Source organism: Taudactylus pleione, unplaced genomic scaffold (assembly GCF_031769625.1).
Source record: "Taudactylus pleione unplaced genomic scaffold, aTauple2 ptg000903l, whole genome shotgun sequence".
NCBI classification, from domain to species: Eukaryota; Metazoa; Chordata; class Amphibia; order Anura; family Myobatrachidae; genus Taudactylus; species Taudactylus pleione.
In genome coordinates, this window is record NW_028285304.1 from 522,569 (window position 1) to 545,893 (window position 23,325).

At 46.1% G+C, this 23,325-nt stretch overlaps 1 protein-coding gene across 2 annotated transcripts in view; it reads left to right on the top strand.

Moving 5' to 3' along the window:
- Nucleotides 1-15,344, top strand: part of CAPRIN2 (caprin family member 2) — a 30,965-nt gene extending 15,621 nt beyond the window's left edge. For both annotated transcript variants that reach the window (XM_088459310.1, XM_088459311.1), the window contains exons 11-22: nucleotides 3,246-3,353; nucleotides 3,838-3,969; nucleotides 4,240-4,315; nucleotides 6,652-6,701; nucleotides 7,080-7,184; nucleotides 7,555-7,653; nucleotides 8,876-9,025; nucleotides 9,580-9,757; nucleotides 10,204-10,368; nucleotides 10,817-10,917; nucleotides 11,943-12,009; nucleotides 14,398-15,344. In XM_088459310.1, coding sequence (XP_088315436.1) covers nucleotides 3,246-3,353; nucleotides 3,838-3,969; nucleotides 4,240-4,315; nucleotides 6,652-6,701; nucleotides 7,080-7,184; nucleotides 7,555-7,653; nucleotides 8,876-9,025; nucleotides 9,580-9,757; nucleotides 10,204-10,368; nucleotides 10,817-10,917; nucleotides 11,943-12,009; nucleotides 14,398-14,951 — 1,785 coding nt within the window. In that variant the 3' untranslated portion in view covers nucleotides 14,952-15,344. The remainder of the gene's footprint in view (nucleotides 1-3,245; nucleotides 3,354-3,837; nucleotides 3,970-4,239; nucleotides 4,316-6,651; nucleotides 6,702-7,079; nucleotides 7,185-7,554; nucleotides 7,654-8,875; nucleotides 9,026-9,579; nucleotides 9,758-10,203; nucleotides 10,369-10,816; nucleotides 10,918-11,942; nucleotides 12,010-14,397) is intronic.
- Nucleotides 15,345-23,325: the final 7,981 nt, after the last annotated feature.

Genomic DNA, 23,325 nt, shown 5'->3' on the forward strand with positions numbered 1-23,325 from the left:
ATTCAAATTGGCCCTCACAATCTAGTACATCACTTCCACCTTTAGACAGGTTTCCTGTCTTTGGTGCACTCAATTAGAAAACAGTTGACTTTGAACAATCTGGTTCTTGTAGCCAGTGGCAAACACAGGATTTCTAGAGGGGGAGTTTCCAAATGCTTGATTTTAGAGCGAGTGTGGCCATTTCATGAAGAGGGCAGAATTAGTACTTAACTAGCTTTGCCAGCATATACAGGACCAGGGATCACAGTAAGCCATCCTGCCTGAGCTGAATGTTTTTTTTTATTTTTGATGTGGGCACCATTCCAGACTATTGGAGCAAGTTCAGGAGCCTAGAGGAGCAGCAGAAGAACTTGGCACTGCCCTGGACATATATCTACATATTGGACTCTATAGCAGTTCATCCCTAACAGTGTGTGATTTCCAGATCTCCTAGTTGGTGCACAGGTTATTTGTGACTGGCTGATACATGTTAAGATACACAGGTGGTGCTAATTTCATTTGTGATGCTGAGAAGAACATTCAGCACTAGTAACATTCTATTACGATTTCTACTGTGGTCATGGTGTGTGCTGGTGAGGAGTTTCCAGGCAGCTGGAAACCAACCCCCCCCCCCCCCCTGCATTTGTCTATGCCAGTAGCCATAATTAATCATCTGAGCCTTGCAGACTGTTATGGAGACCATGCTGTAGGCACAGAAGCCCTCTGCCAAGGTGCAAGTGTTAGCCTGGTGTGTGAATAAAGGTGTTCCTCAATGTCATGCTCCTTGTACTACATAGGATCCTAACGTCTCTGAAGGCTGTGCAGCAGGAGAAAGGGTTAGAATTTGGAACTTGCGCACCTAGATTAGTGTCATCTCTAAATCATCCACTTTTAGGTGAAATGGCCCAAATCACATGACTGGTTCATCTCTGAACACACGGGACACACTTGTCAGGTTGCGGCCTAGGAACAGCCATTACTCTCCTCAGCGCCGGCTTCCCCTGATCTCTAGAGCGGTCAGATGCCGAGTGACTCACTGAGGATTATACCTGGGGTCTGCTAGGATAAGCATGTGCTTGGTCCATGATGTGGTTTCTGCGGTTACTGTCATGGATGCAGCCATGACGGTCTGTTTTCACCTGACTAGCCCTTTACCCAATGGTAGCGTTGGTTGCGGTCAGCTGACAGCGTTCTCCAATGGACTGCTACCTTAGGTTATATAAAAGGGCTCTGGATAACAGGAAGTTGCAGTACAACGTCGTTACTTCAGTGTTAACTTGCTGTTGCAGCGTTCCAAACTCTGTTCCTTCTAGTGACTTTGTTCCTAGTGTTTTTGTGTGTGTGCTCTGTACACAGAAGACATTCTATCAAGTGAAATGAGAAGGTACCAGCCAATCTGCTCCTAATTGTCATCTCACAGGCTGTTTGAAAAACAACAGTTGGGATCTGATTGGATGGTACCATATCTCAATTCACTTTGTCTACTAACACTGCTTAGTAAATAGACCCCTAAGAGTCCTCTTCTGTGCTAGCTCCTCGGCTGAAACCTCAGCGTGTGTACTTTCGAGTACCATCTTGTAATCTGTCAGTGCTGCGTTTGAGGCCACAGTGTGTGTATTTAGTAAATCATCCAAGTACCATCTCCTTATATCATTCTCCAGCGACAGCTCTGCCTCTGAAGCCATCAAGTGTGTACTATGTATGTTATCAAAGTACAATCTCAGCATTGCGACTGAAACCACTAAGTGTTCTCTGTACATCACTTGAATCTTCCAAAATCTTTCTCCTGTGTTTGCCTCTTTTGGTAGTGTTACATGTTTTTCCCACTTGTGCCGGATACCTGACCAAAGGGCCGGAACCTGCCTACTGGGTGCAGCTTAAGCCCAAATCCTGCTTGGAGGGGTCACTGGCAAGGTGGTTAGACTCTGAGCCTTTAGTCGGGTCTCTCCAACATCCGACACTAGTGGATGAGGAAGACACTAATCCAGGCCCCTTGCCTCCTGTTCCCGCCTCAACCTGGTTCTATGTCTTCTAATCTTGTGGTGGAGAGTCATCTTAGCCAGAGCGTGACAACAGTATATATAGAACAATAAAAGGGTGTTCCAAAGGAGGGCAAGTATGTTTGGGCTGTGCAGCAGGATTGAAAACTAAAGTTTGCGTGTAGCTTTATGTTGGCCATACACGAGGCGATTGATCACACGATTTGGGCAGTTTCTACAGGTTGGACAGACCAATCATTTGAAAATAGTTGTATTTTGAGTCTTCTGCGACCCCCTGATGCGCGTCCCCGCCGTCTAGTTGGATTGCAGATCAGATGGTTTTGCAGAGAGATCTCAACTGATCGTGTACGAATTGACACACATTGTGATCAAATCGTATGGTCTTGTGTGAAATAGTTGCATTTTAAATACAAATCGTCCTATATCTGAAGTGAAGAATTTTCAAGGGAAATCATACAACTAATCAGACCAACTTTTGAATCTCACCATGTATGGCCACCTTTAGCCGTTGCGTTTCACATTATTCTGAAGCTAGTAAAATGCTATAGGACATAAAAACTGGTGTGATCCCACTTCTGTAGACTTTCGGTAACAGGATTGCAATCCAAAATGACTGGCCACAACTATGACCTTTATTACTCCTGGTACAGGATATCATGGGCATTGATGGACCACCTGTGCAGAGTGCCCGTCTGGTCTTCCAGTTTCTTTTTTTTTTTTTCTCTCCTGTCCTATTCCTGCTGTGGGACTTCCTACAGTGCATCTCCAGACTGTAGGAATCTTTCTGTTAAATACCCTTCTCCAATGTCGAAGGTAGACACGGATGAACACACCAAGGGGGTTGGAAGTTGTGGGGTCGGCTCAGTTCGCCCTACAGGCGTAAAAGGGGTAATGTCCTCATTTGTGACTGCAGCTCACAATGCATGAAGCCACAAATCTGTCCTGTATTCCTGTCTTACCGATGTTGCTGTGTCCAGGGTTCCGGGTCTTCTGCTTTGGTTTATCAATAGAACATATCGGTGGATTTAAGCTTCCAAAAAAAGCTATAGTTCTCATCGCACATCCAGGACCCATGACACCATCTGGGAATGTTGTCTGAGAGAAATTAGTCTCCAGTGTCTGGATCCATTCTTCTGTTCAAATCTAAAGGCAGATAGAATTTCCCCAGTCACTAATCTCTTATCCTTACTAATGTTTCTTTGAACACAATGTAACACCCCTACTTTATAGACAGAATAACAAACTATGATATCCCTGTTCATTTAGGATCCTAAAGTGCCGCCTGTGGAAAATGGGCAGGCTCCAGTGAAGAAAACAGACGTTCCAGCAGCCATCCCCACCAGTCACCGATCTCCATCCACTACCAATACGCAGGTCAGCTGACACTGGTTGTGAGATCAGGATAGGTTAGGCAAAATCTGCGGTGGGTTTCTTTTTGCAGAAGGGGAGGTCAATAAGGGTATACACCAGAAGAAGACCCTATATAAGGTCATGTCTCCAGATTCTCCAAGGAGAGGGTCATTTGTTCTGTGGGTCAAAGCTTCAGTGTTTGAATGTAAATTTGTTGGTGAGGGGAGACATTGGCTTTAAAATTTAAGTCTAAGTTACAGGAGATGTAGGAACAGTTGGCTTTAAACTAAACAAATGTGAAACTTCTTTTTACATGGGTATGCATCTGCTGAGCACTCCGTGCCTCCACCTTGTTAACACTGCCTTATTTTTCTACATGACTTGAGCTGCTGGCTTCAGTGGAAATTAAGGGAAGGTCCCACTTTGTCTAGAATTGAAAATGTGTATGTATTTTTGTGCACATTATCTTAGTGCATATATGTAACATGTGTTGCTTCCTGTCCCAAAGCCTCACCGGATGCAGTCACAACCAGCCACGGAGTTCTGCTATTCACCGACTCTACCGAAGGATCCGCAGCTGAGGAAACAGAAGCTGGATGCACTTATAGATCAGATCAAAGGAACCTACAACTTCATGCAGGTGAGTCCATGACTAGGGACATGAGGTGCTGTAAACCATAGGAACCAGTGTATAAAATGGTTTAAAAGGTGAATGCAAACTTCCAGTTACTATGGGCAATGCTATAGTTTTGCAGTGTTCTATGGAACAACTCTCAGGCACTGTGGTGAATGGTTAAACCTGTACTGTAGGCTGTGGGGCATTCGCTTTCTTCCTAAGGTGTCGTGTGTTGGTGTTTACGTTTATTATGTAAAATCTAGTGGCCTTTAATGTGTTTACATTTATTTTTAGGACTCCATGTTGGATTTTGAGTTTCCTTCTCCAATACCAGCCCCACCACAGCTGCCTCTAGAGCCTGCTCCGGAGGGTGGGTTTTACCAGTTTTGGATAGTCCTTAAAGTGCACCTATATTGCAGCCTGTTTTGAAGCCATCTTGTCTGAACCAAACATTCTGAGATTGCAACCCGGCACTGACTTGTATCTATAGCTTCTAATGGATGTATAGATTGCTCATCCTTTTGATACGTTGGGGAGTAGTACACGTCACTCAACTCCTGGTAGCAGCAAAACAGGAGCAATCTGTGGAACCTCCCTTATTGTGTAATGGTACAGAACTGGTATATGGCAGCATCTGAGCTGTCTGTTTAGCTGTACATAGTCTAGAAGAACCTTGTGTACATTTGTCTGAAGTGGGGATGCACCTAGGGCCACTGACATCTTGCAAGCCTGGGTGCTGGAGAGGTGTGACCAAGATCTGCTAGAAATGAGGCCCTGTGTAGTTTAGGCACACTGCTGCGAATGGTGTTGCTCTGACTCCCTTACTGGCTCTTGACCTCTCAGACAAGCCTAGGACTGGGGTTTGGAAGCACTGGGTTAAAGGGTATGTGGAGCAAAACTATTCTGTGGTTCTTAATGGCAACAGTTATGTCCTTAATGCCCATGATGGGAGCCCCATAAACTGGATGCAATCGGAAAACCGACTGTCTTAATCCCGACAGCCGGCTTCCCGATTGCTTTATCCCGGCGTGGGATAAATGACCGGCATCTATATCTAGACGCCTGTCATTTACCCGACGCCAGGAGACCGGCGCCCGGCATCCCGATCGAAGGGATGCCGGGCACCGCCAGCGGACAGCCGTGGGGGGGAGGGTTAGGTTTAGGGCACCCGGGGGGGACTTGGGGTTAGGCACCCCCCCGGGGGACTTGGGTTTAGGCAGTGGGGAAGGGGGGGTTAGAGTTAGGCACCCCTAAGGAGGGTTGAGGTTAGGTTAGTAGTTACCTATCCACGATCGGGATTTCCAGCGCTGTCGGGCTTCCGCTGCCGGGAACTCTGCTTTTGTCGGCCAGGCGCTGACTGGATTCGAGCCACAGGGCCGGCGGTATTTCATACTGATTCCCCAATAAACATGCCAGCTATTTATTCTGGGTGCAAGGAGGGTGGTAGCATGGGTCTGCCTTGGTATATGGGCCCTTGTGCAATGCACACCCTGCTACTATTATAGATATAGATATGCCTCCCTGTGCTGGACTGCCAAGTATCACTGTTGCAAGATGTTGGCAGCACATGTATTGCCTCCCACTATTGGGGCAATCCAGTTAGGTGAGTGTTTTAATGAAGCTCACAGACTTTGCACGAATGATCGCTCCTGAGAATCACGCAATCCAATTAGAAATGTCAACTCAGTGAGTGTGCGAATTCCCTATAGTATAGTACTTGGGAGAAGTTCTTAAAAAAAAAAAAAAGTGTGGAGACCATCCTGGACCCCCTTAAATTGACAATTTTGTTAGCAAGACTGTATAGAAGGCTGTTAGTGGGCATATGGAAAGTACTGCAGGTTTTTTCAATGGTGTCAAAAGATTTTGCATTTCATTTAAGAAAAAAAAGTAGGAAATGTGATTCTGTAGTTTGAGGCCACTTTAAAGTTTAGTTAAAAATTGATTTAAGAGTAATTTTTTTAAAGATCTGTTTAAATCTGAGTTGTTTAAAACAATTGAAAAATTATCTAATGGTCATTTTGAGGTTTTTTTTTTTTTTAAACCAAAAATTGGGCTAATTTAAGACTTCTAAATGCCTAATTGGTCACTAGTGGGGCTGTCTAAGGGGTTCTCCACTGTATCCTGACATTTTTACCTTACACAAAGATTTTTCCCTACCATCTCACCCTTGGGGAGGTACTAACAAAAAAGTGAGTTTCCTCTGAAAAAAATTAGTTTGGAATTGGATTGCAAATGAATTTCGTAGTGCGGGTTTGTCCTGAAAACTGCTCACAAGCCAACTTTATCCTAATTGGATCGCACCTATGGCTGGCGCTTATGTATTGACTGTACAAGATTCTCTAGCCCTATTGTGGGCAGATGCCAGAAGAGCCGATGGGCTGGTCCGGATTGAAACCCTGGCCGAGCAGCTCTGGCGTACTGCTCGACCTAGATACGGGGGCGTGTGGGGAGACCACACCCCAGTGTGGCCAAACCAACCTGTGTGGCTAGGCCACGCCTCATCCAAGGCCATGCCCCCTTTTTTGCAAGCGCAGGGATTCATGCCTGGCTGAGAGGAAGAGTGAGCTAGTGGCTGTACCAGTTAAGAACCATTAATGTGCATCTAATAGAAATGGATTCCTTGGTCTCTGTTTTTTGTAAAAGCCTCAACTTGTATTGTAAACTAGCAACTTTCTTATATATTTTTTTATATTTTTTTATTTTTAGTGCCAGCTGAAACCATTGAGAAAGAGGACCCTATTGTGCAAGTTGAAAAGGTAACTGATATGCTGGATTAACTAAAATGTCCTTAATCTCCTGTAGGGCTAAAGTTAGCCCCCTGACTCTTGATTTATAAAGTAACCTGTTCTTGAGGGTCCAGAGCAGATGCTGTTTCTGACCAGGGACTGCCCTATTTAAAAGCAGAGCTGTATCAATTCACTATCGTATGTTGCGTAGAGCATGTCCTGTTTAATCCTTGTACTGAACAGATTGCCGTCCTCCGTCCATGGTGAGTGCCCCAATAGATGACACTTGTAATTGAGGCCTCAGTGTCCTTTTTTGTTCTCCCCAAAACGCTAGCTGGCGTGCGCATTCAGTGCAACTCTAAAACAAACCTCTGTGGATATTTATGCTAAAATGCTCTGCGTTTGTAGCTTTCTCTCTCCCCAGTTTCAGTGGAACCAAAGAGCGAGCCGGTCTCTCCTGCTATCGCTGAACCTGCCAGTCCTCCTCCAGCAGCCGTACCCTCGCCTGTAAATGTATGTTGGGAGTGGGACGTGTTTGGGTTCCAGAAAGGTACAAAATGTGTCACACCAACATGATTACTGGTTTACGGTTTGATTTCATCTGTCCATGCTCTTAAGATCAGGTGAAAATTCAGTTTGTCCCACTGAGACCTTCTAGCCAATGTGAGACTAGTCCTATACAGATCCTTAATGTTATGGCACCTACCTCTTACTAGAGCAGTTTTTAGTTTCATAAGTCTGGGTAGCTGTGCACAACCACAGCCTATTGTTTCTGCAGCCTTTAATACAAGACGGGCTAAAAAAAAAACAGATGACATCTGCTTTATAAACAGACTAGAGCGTCAAACTTAAATTATATATTAATGTTTTTTTTTTTTTTTAGCTTTCTATTGCACGGACACGTGAGGTGGAGATATTACCCACAGAGAAAACGTATGTGACGGAACCTGAACTGATTGAGCCGCAGCTAGAAAGAAGTAAGGTGAGCGTGGGCTGGTAATGTCTGTAGAATGGGACATCTCTGCAGAAGAGCTAGGCTGGGGATGACCATTGCTCCTCCACTTGGCACAGACAGAACTAGACTAGTGCATAAAGTTTCTCTTTGAGGAAGACTGTCAATTGCTGCAGCTTTGGAGATGGTGGCCGGTGGCTTTGTCCATGGTGGCACCTGAAAGTGCCAGAACAGTCAACCGAGCAAGGGTGTGACTATTATGTAAGGCTCCTTGGCCATTGGCTTCAAAGCAATGTATGGTTGCGGGATGTAACCTGTGGTGAAAAACGAGCACTCAGTTACTTATAGCAATAACATGTTGGCTTGTGACAACAAGCAATAAAAATAACCTTTAAAAGCGACTAAAGCATAAACTTGGTGGCTAATTAGTGGTGTTGGTTCTTTCAATATTTTGTGCACCTCAAAAGCTGGGTAAGTGCGTGAATAGCTCACTTACAGCTATAAAGCCCCCTTTACCTGACCCTGCCCTCTGGTAGCTTCTGTAGTACCGGTGGTCTCTTCTCTCTGCTACTGTTTCTGGTCTCTGTGCTCCACGCCTGACGGGAGCTGGTGGAGGCCGGATAGTGTCAGTAATGGGGGGGGGGGGGAATGGTAGTATTCAGTCCGAGATGCAGGAAAATTCCCCCCCAATGTTTCGTACTTTATCACTGATCATATAAAACATTTTTGCTATTTACAATGTTTTTTTGTTTTTCTCCATGACCTAAATTGTTCTACTTTTAATGCCACTTATAAATTTGTAATGAACCTTCTTTGAACCTGAAGGTGTATCCTCCATTCATTTCTTCTTTTTTTTTTTTTTTTTTATGGTTCGTGTTACCCAATGGCTGATTACTTTGACCTCTCCCAATCTGCACATTAGACTTCTCTGTACGTGCTCATACAGAAGAGTCAATCACTGTATACTGTCATAGGCTCCATCTATTTACAGTTAAATATTTGTATCTCTTCCAGCGCCAGAGAATCCTTTTATCTTTCTACCCTTAGGGGTCTGGGGGAAACCCTGTTGTCTCTTTAGGCTACAGGTATAGTGTAACCTAGCACCACCCTAGCCTATTCATTTTATATACAAGGCACTCCTTAGCCTTTGACCCTAATGATTGGATTAAACGGGTAACTCTCTGTGTAGAGAAACAAAATAGAGCAGTCACAGCTGAATGCAAATCCCTGATCTGTCAATGTTTAATTTCAGACGCCTGTTCCTCTGCCCAGTGACCAGCTCCAGTCTCCTAAGACCCCGACCAACACGTCGCTCCTGCAGTTGCAGCGGGAAGGAACCCCCTTGTTAACCAGAAGCCCCCCAGTCTCCTCTCTCTCATCGCCGTTCCCAGGCATGCAGGCCGTGAGTATCTCCAGTACAAGCTGCAGGAGTCTATACTGACGTGAGGTTTATTCCACCTGAATGCGGTTCTTGTAGTAGGTGTATAACATTTCCTCTAACATCTAGAGTCCTAGGAACAAAATGTAGTGTGACTGCATATAGAACACTCTAGCTTGGATTGATTGTAGCTAAAAAATGGTTATGGCCGTGTCTTTTATTAAATGTCTTGTGCTAGTGTTTGTAGAACTGTCCTGTTTCTAAAATGGAGACAGAAGTGAGATTCTGTAGAATATTTGCCTATAAAATCCTTGCGTTCCACTTCTGCACAGTGGACGCTGACCTACACAGTGGCTGACCCAGCCTCTATCTTGTGCAGTAGTCTAACTGAAGCGGAGAACCATGTATGGATGGAACTGTGCGCTAGGTAAAGTACAGTAACTTCTAGCAATAGTCATTAGTACATGGAAGCAAATATGCTTTGTCTGGAGCACTCCCTTCCCCATAGCCTTCATGTCTCCAGTGACCAATATTGGGTTCCTCTCGGTGGATTTATAATGCACCATTTGTGCCCTCAGATTTTTAAAGCCAATGCCCCATTGCCGACCCGTAAAGAGCAGGAGATTAGAGAGGAGCTGCTATACCCTCTGGAATACCAACAGACCTTCAGTACAGCAAGCACGCAAACCGTTCCTCATGGCTTCCTAGAGACAAATGGTGGAGATCAGCATGCGCTAAACCAAGAGCCATTAATCGGTGAGTGGAGGCTGGAAATACAGGTGTTTTAGACAGAGAACTGATGCCACCCAATCAGACCAGTCTGTACAAGCTGCCCAGGCTACTGCCAAGAATTCCAGTGGACATTGCAGCAAACTTGTCACTAGTGGTGGTCTCCTGAGGAATGGAGGGTGTCCTTATTCTGTAGTCCCATCTGTCTCCCATATTGACCTTTTTTTATTGGTTGTATGGTTACTTGTCTGCTCCTATGTTACACTGCAGCAAATGTTCTGGGAGGTTGATGTATCAAGCAGTGAAGAGACGTAGACTCTGGTTGCTATGGGGACCTTCAATCCTTTTATAGAATGTACTTAGATAGATGCTACCATGAAGCTGACTGGTTGCTATGGGCAACTTCTCCACTGCTTGATATATCAGCTTCCTGGTCCCTTATATCTTTAAATTTCTTCTCTACCCTCCATAAGCAACTCCCGTGAGCAATGGAAGCATGCCTTGTTATACGTCCAGTCCCAACCTCCTGCCTCGTATGCCTCAGCAATACTTGAGCGCCCGCAGTGGGACCATCAGAGGAACCAGCCGCGGGGGGCGTTTAATGACCAATGGGTATCGCTGCCAGACTAGTCTTAAAGGTAAATACACTTTATGCCTGTGCCGGAGGATATCTTTGTCCATTAAACTATAGAGCCGCCTATTAGACTTGCACTTTGCCAGGTTACCTAGAAACTCTCATTGCTGCCATGTAAGCTGCGCAAGATGTGCCGCTCTAGAACAATGGTTCTCGAGTACCCTAACGGGTCATGTTTTCTGGATATCTTTTTAATAATGCATAGGTGAGTTGATCTAATTTGCTGGCCCAGTAATGATCTCACCTGCTACCACAGATGGAAATCCTGTGAAGACCTGACCCTTTAGGAGTACTTGAGAGCTGGACTTAAATCCCTAAAACATAAAAATAAGTTTATACGAAATGTCGGCTTGTACATTGTGTCGACCAGGCAAATGTCTGCATATTGTGTTCAGTGGGTTCTAACTGTCGACATCCTGCCTGCATACTGATGGACTCCTTTCTTTGTATAGGAACAGAGACCTACAGAGGGGCCCAGTGTGTCTCCACTGGACATTACGCACATTCCCCCTGCCCTGGGCGTGATTATACTGTTACGCCATTCATACCGCGGGTAAGATGTTATAACATGGAACACATGACCCGACTGTTAGAACGCTATACCGTTAAAAGCGGCAATCTGTCTTGAGGTAAAACCAGACCTGGAACAAGTTGGCACTTTAAATTTCATGTTAGACTTGCTGAAATCACACTTGTCCTGTAATCTGTACCGATTGCATAACCCCATTTTGTGTTGAACATTGATTTTATGACGCTGGTTTACCTGGTCATATGCTTCTCCCTGTCAGGGTTGTCTTGACAGCATTGTAGGCCATGGGCATAGCAATGCACTGGGACCCCTACTCCCATTCATGGGAATACAAATGTAAATGGTCAGTAAAATTAAACTTTGATTTTGTTGAAAGTACCAATAAATCTAAATGTTTACACTTACATTTATTTATTTTTTCGTGAGGATTATGGACTCTTTACTGCGCGTCTGCAAAACACTGGGAAAATGGCAGCTGTGCCATTTTCCTGGTGATTAAAGTCTGCAGACCCAGCTGACTTGTGACTCCAGAGAGGCAATCACTGTGCAGCATGGGCCCAGGTGCACATATGCACCGTCCACCCTGCACCCGTTATAGAAATGCCAATGTCGCCTGCCACCAGCCCTAGTTTTTCCCATCACATGGACCATATTTGTTTCGGTCCTGGACCAGCAAAATGCGGCACTGTTTTGGGAATCACTGGAACAGGGTTCAACCAAATTGGATGGTTACATTTTAATTTAACATGAAGCTTTTTACTCTTGGATCAAAATTCTACTGAATCCACCAAAGTAGAGATGGTGTAATCTGTATCTAACAGACCGATTATACCCACAGCATCCTGGGTGGGAATCCCTGGCCTTGCCTGTATCTGGCCTTTGCATACCACCCTTAGGTTCAGGTCTTAGATTGGCGTTGGAAATGGACTCCTTATTTCCAAGCTACCATTACACTGGAGAGGGCTGTGAGTAGATTGCAAACATGTCAGGTCTGCTACTGACTTTACAAATTTTTATTTTTTTATTTTTTTTTCCTCCTTCACCTGCAGGATACAAACTCCTACCTGTACCATAGGAGGGGATCGGTGACTCCAGGCACTCGCATGACTCCGAGAAGTGAGTATTTGTGACATGGTCCTTATGCAGACCAACTGCAATGGCGTTTTGTTCTGAATGTCTTTACAAAGCTAAATGAAGCTTCTACGTGACTAAATGTGTGCATTAGGCTTTTGGGGAAGCACCTCCCTACTTGTATATCTTTCACTGAATAGCAAATTACCAGGTAATTCACTTTTTACCTGGTAACTTGCTTAACAACCCAAGATTTTCCTTGTGTGAAAGAGTCATCTCTGGGCTAAATTCCAAGGTCTCCAACCCTGGTTTTTTTTTTTTTTTTTTTTTTTTGCTGGGTTGTAGATCTAGGAATTAAGGGCCTGATTCAGAGCCGGACGCTATTTGCGGACACTCGTTCAGAAAAAGGGGCTGGCTATTTAAATTGAGCGCTCGCTCTTTGCGGTCTGACTCCTCTGTCTGAGCGAGCGTTCGAAACATGCGCTCGCTATTTTGTAAAGACTCCCCTTGGCCGCTCGCATCATATGTCATCTCCGCTATTTATTAGATACATCGAAAGGCGTATGAACTGCTCGCTATTCTTGTGGTAGCATTTTCCTACCGCAATCATGCGAGCAGTTCAGGCTAAAAGACAACCAAGTGACGTGGTCGATGACACTGCTTTGTTAATTATGCACACCCTTAAAACGCCCGTTTTGACCGTTTGGCACGCCTGCGTTCGGATCTCCACTCCCCGTTTTCAAGCACCTTCCCCTGTTACCACCCACAAATGCCTCATCCTGTCACTCAAATTAGCAGGCATTTGCTATTTTGCGAGCACACTATTTCTGACTGGTTGGCGCATGCGCATTACAACCCATGCGCAGATGTGCGAACATCGCTCGGAGCGAACGAGCGGCCGCTTACGAGCGGCTCTGAATCAGGCCCTAAGTCCCAGGTTGACCCTTTCACACAGGGAAAAAACACGGGTGGTTCTGCAAGTTACCAGGTAAAGGTGAATTACCCGGGATTTTCATTTTCCTGTGTGAAAGGGGTATCAGACACAGATTGACAATGGAGGTGTGGCCTAATTGTCATAGGCCACACCCCCTACATGACATTATTTGGAGGCGTGCCAGCATGGTTTTGAGTAACTGAGCCAGTGGCTGGTGTATTGCTGATTACTTTTATTCTACCATAACTCTGTTTCCCAAACTGCCATTACAGTCCAGGTTTTAAGGATAGCCATGCTTGAGCTAAGCTGACTTATTTTGTACCTCAGTCAATTTGGCTTGACTATCTGGACTAAAGCATGGATTTCCTTAAACAAGGAGTTTGGGGAAACTGCCGTAACTAGCCCAGTGTAATACAAATTATACCACAGGAAAAAATGTGATTAGTGTTTACGAATCTCCATTACACAGTTGACTCATTCTGTATTCCTATTGTCAGCTTTTGTATACATGGGACAATATTGAGAGGCACTGGCAACCCAAGTCTCATACATACACATGTGCTTAATATATATCTTATATTAAAATTATAACATGGGCTCCTGTCTGCATAGTGGGTATTCACAAGCTAAGACCACATGCTCGGTAACACTTTACTGGGTATTCATCCTGCACGTGAAGGTAGTGATTCCTACTGAAGTTTGGACTCCAAAGACCAGCCAGGTGCCCATAATGGGGTTATGAATTGGCAAAAACTGAAAGATTAGGGGCTTGTAAAACTGAACGCACTTCGCAGTATCCATAGCTGACTATGGTACTGTGTAAAGCTGGAGGGACCACAGGAGAAAGTGATTATATCCGCTTGATGGATGGCACCCTTGATCTCCTACAGCTGGCTCTATTGTCCATGACTCTGGCCCCTCCTATTTGCATACATTGTAAATCGCACAGGGACAGTCGCTGACATTCTAGACATGAAAAATGTTGCTCAACCCAATGGAGTATTAGGTTGGCTTCTGGGGGGAGGGGGGAGGGGAAGACTGAAACCTCTTCTACATTTGTCTTGTATGTAGAGTTCATAAGTCCTTATGGAATAATTACATGGCACTAAATCGCTTGGATATCTGATGTGGTAGGCATCTGTGCTTATTTTGGTTTTCAGAATTCCCACAATACTGGATGTTTGTCTGTAGTGTATACTTTTGGAATGGGGAACTTTGTATTTCTGTTACAGGCAACTGCAATAGGGACGATATATGGAACAAATTGGTTGGGTGTCTGATCTTCTACAGACCAAACAAAATGGCTTGCGTCCAGGTTTGCATTTGGTTCTAGCTTCAGAAAAATCTTTTTGAAACTTCAAGATGATGGGGAGTCATGTCAAATTACAACATGGTTTTGTTTGTGGTATGATCATGAACTTGGTTTTAGGGGGAAAAAAAAAAACCTGATGTAGGTATCCTGCAGCTTAATCATGTAAAATGCTGTCTCCCCCCTACAGGCTGGAGCGAGTCATCACATTTCGGCAACCCAGAACGTGATGACAGCATGGATTCGGGTCAGGGGGATTCCCGCAGCCATACACCGGTCGATATGTCCATGAGCAACCATGCTGCCACCATACTGCCAGTCCATGTCTACCCTCTCCCTCAGCAAATTAGGGTGGCATTCTCTGCCGCCAGGACATCTAACTTTGCTCCCGGCTCCTTGGACCAGCCAATTGTATTTGACCTCCTGCTGAACAACCTTGGCGATACTTTCGACTTCCAAGTTGGGCGCTTTATGTGCCCGGTTAATGGCACCTATGTTTTCATATTTCACATGTTAAAACTGGCAGTCAACGTTCCGTTATACGTGAACCTGATGAAGAATGAAGAGGTGATGGTGTCTGCTTACGCCAATGATGGGGCCCCTGACCATGAGACTGCCAGTAACCACGCAGTTCTGCAACTCTTCCAAGGCGACCAGATATGGTTGCGGTTACACAGAGGTGCAATCTATGGCAGCAGCTGGAAATATTCTACATTCTCTGGATACTTATTGTACCAGGACTGACTGGTTGGTAGATGGGTTAGCTGTGCAGTTCATGGGTGAAAATGGGTCTTGGGTAACGTTGACTTGATTGTCTGAAGGAAAGTCCATACAGGTTGGGACTGAGCCATGTGGAGCTTAAATATCTTTTTGTGAAGCCACTGATCTCGCGTGGCATTTATTGGCAGCAGTTCTAGTCCTGTTGGCTACTGATCAGGTGACTCATTACTGTGAATGTACTTGTGCTGTGGACTAACGGGAATAGTCTAATTTTGTCTATCTTGGTTTTTCTCATGGCATAACTCCTTGGTGAGCTAAAATGTTGGTGTCATGGCAAATGCTGTACACTGGCCATACAGATTATCTTGTGCAGTGACGTGCTGGATGACGTTTAAATAAACACTGATTGCAATCCTGTGTCTTGTCTGGAAACCATTTAGTACCATTATTCCATGGTGGTCATTTGCATTAGTGTGGCTGGCTCCAGGTTCAGCACCAGCCTGCAACAGGTTGCAACACTCCATCCCTACATTGTCCTTCACATCCCACGTATTTGTCAGAATCATCTCACGCTGTGCCCACAGCCATTCCGTAGACCAGGTAGGGGGAACCTCCAGGTCCTGGGAACCATATAAGGACCCTGGAATAGTTTGGCCTGGCCCTCTGAGCTGAGCTTTTTTCTGCTAGCCTCATCTGGTTAGCAGGGTGCCTAGAATGGCACTCTGCAGCCAGAATCTATGCCGCAGTGCCACCTGGGGAGTCCTTAGGACTCTCCAGATGGTCACACTGCTGCCCTGGGCATTGTTGTAATCAGCAGTGATTATGGCCCCCACGTGATATCGATATATATATATATATAGATCAAAATGGCAGTCAGCAGAAAAGGTTCCCCACCCCTGCCATAGACTGAAGCATCCCACTTAGTCCACTGCTCGGTCCACACCACATGCTAATATGCAATTCGCTACTCAAACTCCACCTAAGTCACCACTCATGTCCCATTCAGCTTTACAAGTTGCAAACCAGTTCCCACCTTGCTCCTACATCCCACTCCTCTAATTCCCAATATCTCTAAGTATCCTTCCCTTAATCACTTTTCTAATATCCTGCTCGTTCCCCACTGCCCGTCCATTACTCCTCTACTATAAAGTGCCATATCCCAACTACTAATCATGGCTGATGGCCACCAAACTTTACACAACTTGTACTTTCACTGTGTGGGGGATTAGCTTTTGTGCTAAATGGCTGCTCAGACCTTCAGTTACATACAGTGTGTATGTAACTGTGCGCCCTACCTGCCGCGTGTGACTGTGCGCCCTACCTGCCGCGTGTGACTGTGCGCCCCTCTAATTCATTAATGTTAGCTCAGTCTCAGTCAGTGGGAGCCAGAGAGTTGCAGCTCCGCCCCCTACACTGCTGATCGGACCCACCCGATCATACTTCTGCACTGAGTCAGATCAGCAGTGTAGGGGGCGGAGTTGTCAGCGACTCACTGAGTCACACTGCTACTGCCAGGGCTCGGGGGAGAGCAGTGACGCAGGAGGAGAGTCAGCGCAGGACATTGATCTGTAGTGCTGGGTGTGGTGCTGTCAGCGACTCAATGGCATCTCTGCTTCCTACAGCTCTAAAGAGCCGTGTCCCGAGACACTTCACTGAGTTGAGCCACGTAGCTTAACTCAGTGCTGTGAGTCACTGCCCATCCCTACTCTGCAGCTTAGGATGTAGCTTTTACAGCACCTATACACTGTTACCCACTCTGAAATGAGAAACAAGCAACTCTTGAGTGAAAAACAAGCCCAACGTAACATGGTGGTACGGGGTTGGAGATAATTTAATGACAACCACAAACTATATTGTTTTATTAAAATAAATATAAATATTTGCAAAACACGGCTTTTCCATGCCCTAGGAATAGATTCCACTGTGCGAAGTAAAGCGCAGGGCACTCAGGGCCTGATTCTGCATAGGACGGAATTGCAAAGCCGCACACAAGCAGCTTTGTAATTCTGTCCTTCCTAAAATGCAAATGCAGCAGAAGGTGCCTGAAATCTCCTTGCTGCATCTACCATCCCAGGTTGCGGCCAAGGTTGCAGTCTGGGATCACCATTGCAACCACCGATTGCGATGGTTGCAACTTTGGTCAGGACGCGGTAGCTGAAGCTGGCCGTGTTCTGTCATCCTGCAAGGCCAGGAAGTCTGCGTCCATGGATGCAGATCCTAGCCTTGCCACTCCCGGAAAACAGGGGCTACATGCCCCCGTTTCCAGGAAAGCAGGCCGTCTCAGCCCCGCAAACTCCTCTACCTGTCAATCAGGCAAATGCATACAGGTGTATGTGCGATATAGCAGGACCCGTTCTGCACATGCACAGAATGGGTCCTGCGCAGATTCCCAAGCAACTAGTGTGCACTGTTGAGTCAGGCCCTCTGTGCGCGGTAAAGTACAGGACAAAAGGGTCATTTAAACACACACGTCAAAACAAAATAACTGACATATGGGAAAATGTAACTTCTATTCATCGTTTAAACGAGTCATTCTAGTTACCCAAATCTATATAACTACATATACAGAGAGATATACAGACAGACAGCTAAACATCAATGGATTGGTGAAGGAGCTATATAACATTTTCTCACCTTAGTAGTGGGACCTGGCTATCAAGCCCAAAAACAAGCAACAAGCAACCATCCAAAAAAACAAGCAACTGGGAAAAAAAAACAAGCCAAATTCCGCTTGTTATAAGTGGCCTTGGCAACTCTGCTACTGCTGACAGCTCTTCCATATCTCTCCCAAAATCGGAACCTGTTTCCCTAACAGGAACCAAATCACTCCTACTTTTATCACTCTGCCCCTTCCTCCACAGTGCTTGTGTATCCCACACACTGGGCACATTTTACCTCAAGAGGGTATTAATACATATTCATACTTGCCTACCTTTAACTATCTCTCCCCGGGAGAACGCCTGGGTAAGAGAAGCAGGAGCGTGGTGATGGGGGCGGGGCCTGATGAGTTGTCATTAAGCCCAGCCCCCTCATGGTAAAATTGCCATGATTGGATAGAATTTACATAGGGGGTGGGGCCAAATGGCATGATTCATGTAGAATGTCTTAAGCCCTGCCCCCTACATGGAGACCTGCGATCACACCAGGAATTCTCCTCATTCTGCCCACTTCACTAAAGTGGGCAGAATGCGGGAGAAATGCCTACCCTTCCGGGGGTGTGGGGGTTTACCCGAAAAATCGGGAGCGTCCTGTGAAAACCGGGAGGGTAGGCATGTATGTACATATTATACATACAAGTTATATAAATGTACATTCATTTATACACAAGTTGTCTCAACGAACAAAGTGCCAGATTAAGGTCTGCATGGGCCTGGAGCTGAAACTGATGAGGGGCCTATTGTGTGCCACTGCGAGGGGGAGGGGGTGTTTGACCGGAGCTGCGGTGGTGGAAACTAGTCATGTGGAGGCGTGACCAGTGCTGTGTGCATGTGGTCTGCATAGAGAATGTGGCTAGTTCCATGGAAGGCATAGCTAGCGCCTACCTTTAGCCAGTTTTCTTTATAGTGCAGCTACTGTATAGCAATTTTTTTTTTATATTTGTGTACTGTATTGTCTGCCTTTTTTTTTTTTAGTGCTAGAATAGTTTAGTTTAATAAAAAAGAAAAAGATCTAAAATTGTTCACTGATTATTGCCATATTCCTAGAAGTGTTTATCACACATCACTAGCCACTGAAGCAAATGATAAATTAACTGCTTTCTAAGCTGTAGCCTTTAAAAAATAAAAAATAGCTGCAATGGCAATACTGGTCTAGGGTGTTAAGGGTTAACTTACTGCTTTGAAGTAGGGGTGAGCGGGTTCGGATTTCTGAAATCCGAACCCCCCCCCCCGAGCCCCCCCGATCCGAGTCAGGCTCGACTTTTCCCACCTGACTCGGATCTGAAATCGAGGCAAAACGTCATCATCCCGCCTTCCGAGTCTCGCGGGTTTTGGATCCTATATAAGGTACCCGCGTCGGCGCCATTTTCTCACTCGGCTGTGGACAGTGAAGAGGGAGGGTGGGAGTTAGGGCTGTGTAGTGTAGTGTAGTGTAGTGCTGCTGTTGTCCACTACTTCAAAGTCCATAGGGGCTGGCTGTGTTGTGCTGTGCTGCTGTTGTTAATAGGGGCTGTGTCCACTACTTCAAAGTCCATAGGGGCTGGCTGGACTGTGTTGTGCAGTCAGTTCTCCATAGGAGCTGTGTCCACTCCAAAGTCCTGTGCAGTGTCCCAGTCCTAAAGGAGTGCTGTAGTGTTGTCCAGGGGGTGCTCTGTCCATCAGGGGTGCTCCCCCCAAGTGCTAAAAAAATATATTTTCTGTGTTTGTGAATTGTGTGCGCAGTAGCCGCACGTGCATCAACAAAGTAGTGCCAAGCGTGCGCCTGTGTCATAAGTAAAGGGCCGGCTGGCTTGACCGTTAAAGGGTGCTGTAAGCCCCAAAGTACACTCCAGTCCAAACCAAAAAAAAAATTATTTTCTGTGTTTGTGAATTGTGTGCGCAGTAGCCGCACGTGCATCAACAAAGTAGTGCCAAGCGTGCGCCTGTGTCATAAGTAAAGGGCCGGCTGGCTTGACCGTTAAAGGGTGCTGTAACCCACAAAGTACACTCCAGTCCAAACCAAAAAAAAAATTATTTTCTGTGTTTAGCCGCACGTATATATCAAATCGATATAACATAAATGGAGGACCAAACTTTCTCCGATAAAAATAAAATAGAGAAAGATCAAGAACCACTTCCTCCTAGTGCTGAAGCTGCTGCCACTAGTCATGACATAGACGATAACATGCCATCAACGTCGTCTGCCAAGGCCGATGCCCAATGTCATAGTAGAGGGCACATACAATCCCAAATGGCAAAGTTCAGGAAAATGACCTTGAAAAAGACATTTAAATCAGCTGAAGAGAAACGTAAACTTGCCAATATGCCATTTACGACACGGAGTGGCAAGGAACGGCTAAGGTCGATCCCTAGTATGTTCATGACTAGTGGTTCAGCTTCACATGACGATGGAAGCCCTCCTCCCACTAAAAAAATCAAAAGAGCTAAGCTGGCAAAAGCACAGCGAAGAACTGTGCTTTCTAAGAAGATATCACAAATCCCCAAGGAGAGTCCAAGTGTGGTGGTGGTTGCGATGCCTGACCTTCCCAGCACTGGACGGGAAGAGGTGGCTCCTTCCACCATTTGCACGCCCCCTGCAAGTGCTGAAAGGAGCACCCACAGTCCACTTGCTGATATGCAAATTGAAGATGTCACTGTTGAAGTACAACAGGATGAGGATACTGGTGTAGCTGGCGCTGAGGAGGAAGTTGGCGAGGAGGATTCTGATGGTGATGTGGTTTGTTTAAATCAGGCTCCGGGGGAGACAGTTGTTGTCCGTGGGATGAAAAAGCCCATCACGGTCATGCCTGGGCAGAAGACCAAACATTCCACCTCTTTGGTCTGGCAATATTTCTATCCAAATCCGGACAACAACTGTCTTGCCATATGTACCATATGTAAAGGTGAAATAAGTAGGGGTAGGGACGTCAACCACCTAGGAACATCCTCCCTTATACGGCACCTGCAGCGCGTTCATAAAAAGTTACTGTCAAGTTCAGAAACTTTGGCTAAGACCGTAAGCAGTCCAGGGACACCTAAATCCCGTTGTCCTGTTGTATCCAAGCGCCTGCAAACCACACCGTCAACTCCCTCCTCGTCAATTTCCTCCTTAGTCAGGATCGGAAGTAGTCCTGCAGGCCATGTCACTGGCATGACTGACTCTCCTATCCGGGATTCCTCTGGAGGATCCTGCATTGCTACGCCTACTGCTGCCGCTGCTGCTGTTGCTGCTGCTGGGAGTCGTTCATCATCCCAGAGAGGAAGTAGGAACACCACTACTTTTACTAAACAATTGACCCTCCAACAGTCCTTAGCGAGGAGGATGAAGTACGACAGCAGTCATCCTGAAGCAAAACGTATAACTGAGGCCTTGACTGCTTTGTTGGTGTTAGACGTGCGTCCGGTATCCGCCATTAGTGCAGTGGGATTTAGACAATTGATGGAGGTAGTGTGTCCCCGGTTCCAAATCCCGTCTAGATTCCACTTCACTAGGCAGGCGATACCGAGACTGTACAGAAACGTCAGAAAAAGTGTACTCAGTGTCCTGAAAAATGCCGTTGTACACAATGTCCACTTAACCACGGACATGTGGACAAGTGGAACAGGGCAGACTAAGGACTATATGACTGTGACAGCCCACTGGGTAGATGTATCACCTTACGCAGCAACAGCAGCAGCGTCACCAGTAGCAGCATCTCAGAAACGCCAGCTCGTTACAAGGCAGGCTACGCTGTGTATCACCGGTTTCAGTAAGAGGCACACCGCCGACAACCTCTTAGAGAAACTGAGGGAAATCATCGCCCAGTGGCTTACCCCACTTAGACTCTCCTGGGGATTTGTGATATCTGACAACGCCACCAATATTGTGCGGGCATTACATCTGGGCAAATTCCAGCACGTCCCATGTTTTGCTCACACAATAAACTTGGTGGTGCAGAATTTTCTGAAAAGCGACAGGGGCGTGCAGGAGACGCTTTGGGTGGCCCGAAAAATTTCTGGCCACTTTCGCCATTCAGCGACTGCGTGCCGAAGACTGGAGCGCCAGCAAACACTCTTGAACCTGCCCCGCCATCACCTGAAGCAAGAGGTTGTGACGCGGTGGAACTCAACCCTCTATATGCTTCAGAGGATGGAGGAGCAGCAAAAGGCCATACAAGCCTATACATCCACCTATGACATAGGCAAAGGAGGGGGTATGCACCTGACTCAAGCGCAGTGGAGAATGATTTCCGTGTTGTGCAAGGTTCTCCAGCCCTTCGAACTTGCCACACGTGAAGTCAGTTCAGACACAGCCAGCTTGAGTCAGGTCATTCCCCTCATCAGGTTTTTGCAGAAGCAGCTGGAGAAAGTGAAGGAGGAGCTAAGACGGAGCGATTCCGCTCGGCATGTGGGACTTGTGGATGAAGCCCTTCATTCGCTTTGCCAGGATTCCAGGGTGGTCAATCTGTTGAAATCAGACCACTACATTTTGGCCACCGTGCTTGATCCTAGGTTTAAAGCCTATGTGGTGTCTCTCTTTCCGGCCGACACAAGCCTGCAGAGGTGCAAAGACCTGCTGGTGAACACACTGTCAGCTGAAGCGGAACGTGACACGTCAACGGCTCCTTCTTCATTTTCTCCCGCAACTGGGGCTGCCAGGAAAAAAACTTAGGTATCCTAAGCAACCCGCTGGCGGTGATGCAGGGCAGGCAGGACCAAGTTTGGACATCTGGTCCGGACTGAAGGACCTGGCAACAATTTCTGACATGTCTACTGTCACTGCATATGATACTGTCACCATTGACAGAATGGTGGAGGATTACATCGGTGACAGCATCCAAGTAGGCATGTCAGACAGTCCATACCTGTACTGGCAGGAAAAAGAGGCAATTTGGAGGCCCCTGTACAAGCTGGCTCTATTTTACCTGAGTTGCCCCCCCTCCAGTGTGTACTCCGAAAGAGTGTTTAGTGCAGCCGGGAACCTTGTCAGCGAAAGGCGTAGGAGGTTGCTTCCACAGAATGTGGAGAAGATGATGTTCATCAAAATGAATTATCAGCTCTTCCAGGGAGACCAGCCTCCAGAAGGTACAGAGGGACCTGTGGTGGTGGATTCAAGTGGGGACGAGTTAATACTTTGTGAGGATGAGGATGTACACACTGAAGAGGGTGAGGAATCGGTGGATGAGGAGGATGAGGATGACATCTTGCCTCCGTAGAGCCAGTTTGTGCAGGGACACATTAATTGCCAGCTTGTTTTGTGGGGGCCCAAACGAACCAATCATTTCAGCCACAGTTGTGTGGCAGACCCTGGCGCTGAAATGATTGATTTGTTAAAGTGTGCATGTCCTGTTTATACAACATAAGGGTGGGTGGGAGGGCCCAAGGACAATTCCATCTTGCACTTCTTTTTTTTCTTTGCATTATGTACAGTTTGGGGCCTAGTTTTTCTAACTGCCATCCTGTCTGCCACTGCAGTGTCACTCCTAGATGGGTCACGTGTTTGTGCCGCCCACTCGTGTCGCTTAGCATAGTCATCCAGCTACCTCGGTGCAACCTTTTGGACATGAAAACACTATTGTGAGGTGTGAGGTGTTCAGAATAGACTGGAAATGAGTGGAAATTAAGGTTATTGAGGTTAATAATAGCATAGGAGCAGAGAAACCAACAAATTCTGTGATTTTAGCTGTTTTTATGCTTTTTAAAAAAAAAATACAGATCCAAAACACAAAACCCAGAACCCAAAACACGGAAGGGTGGTTTTGGCAAAACCAATCCAGATCCAA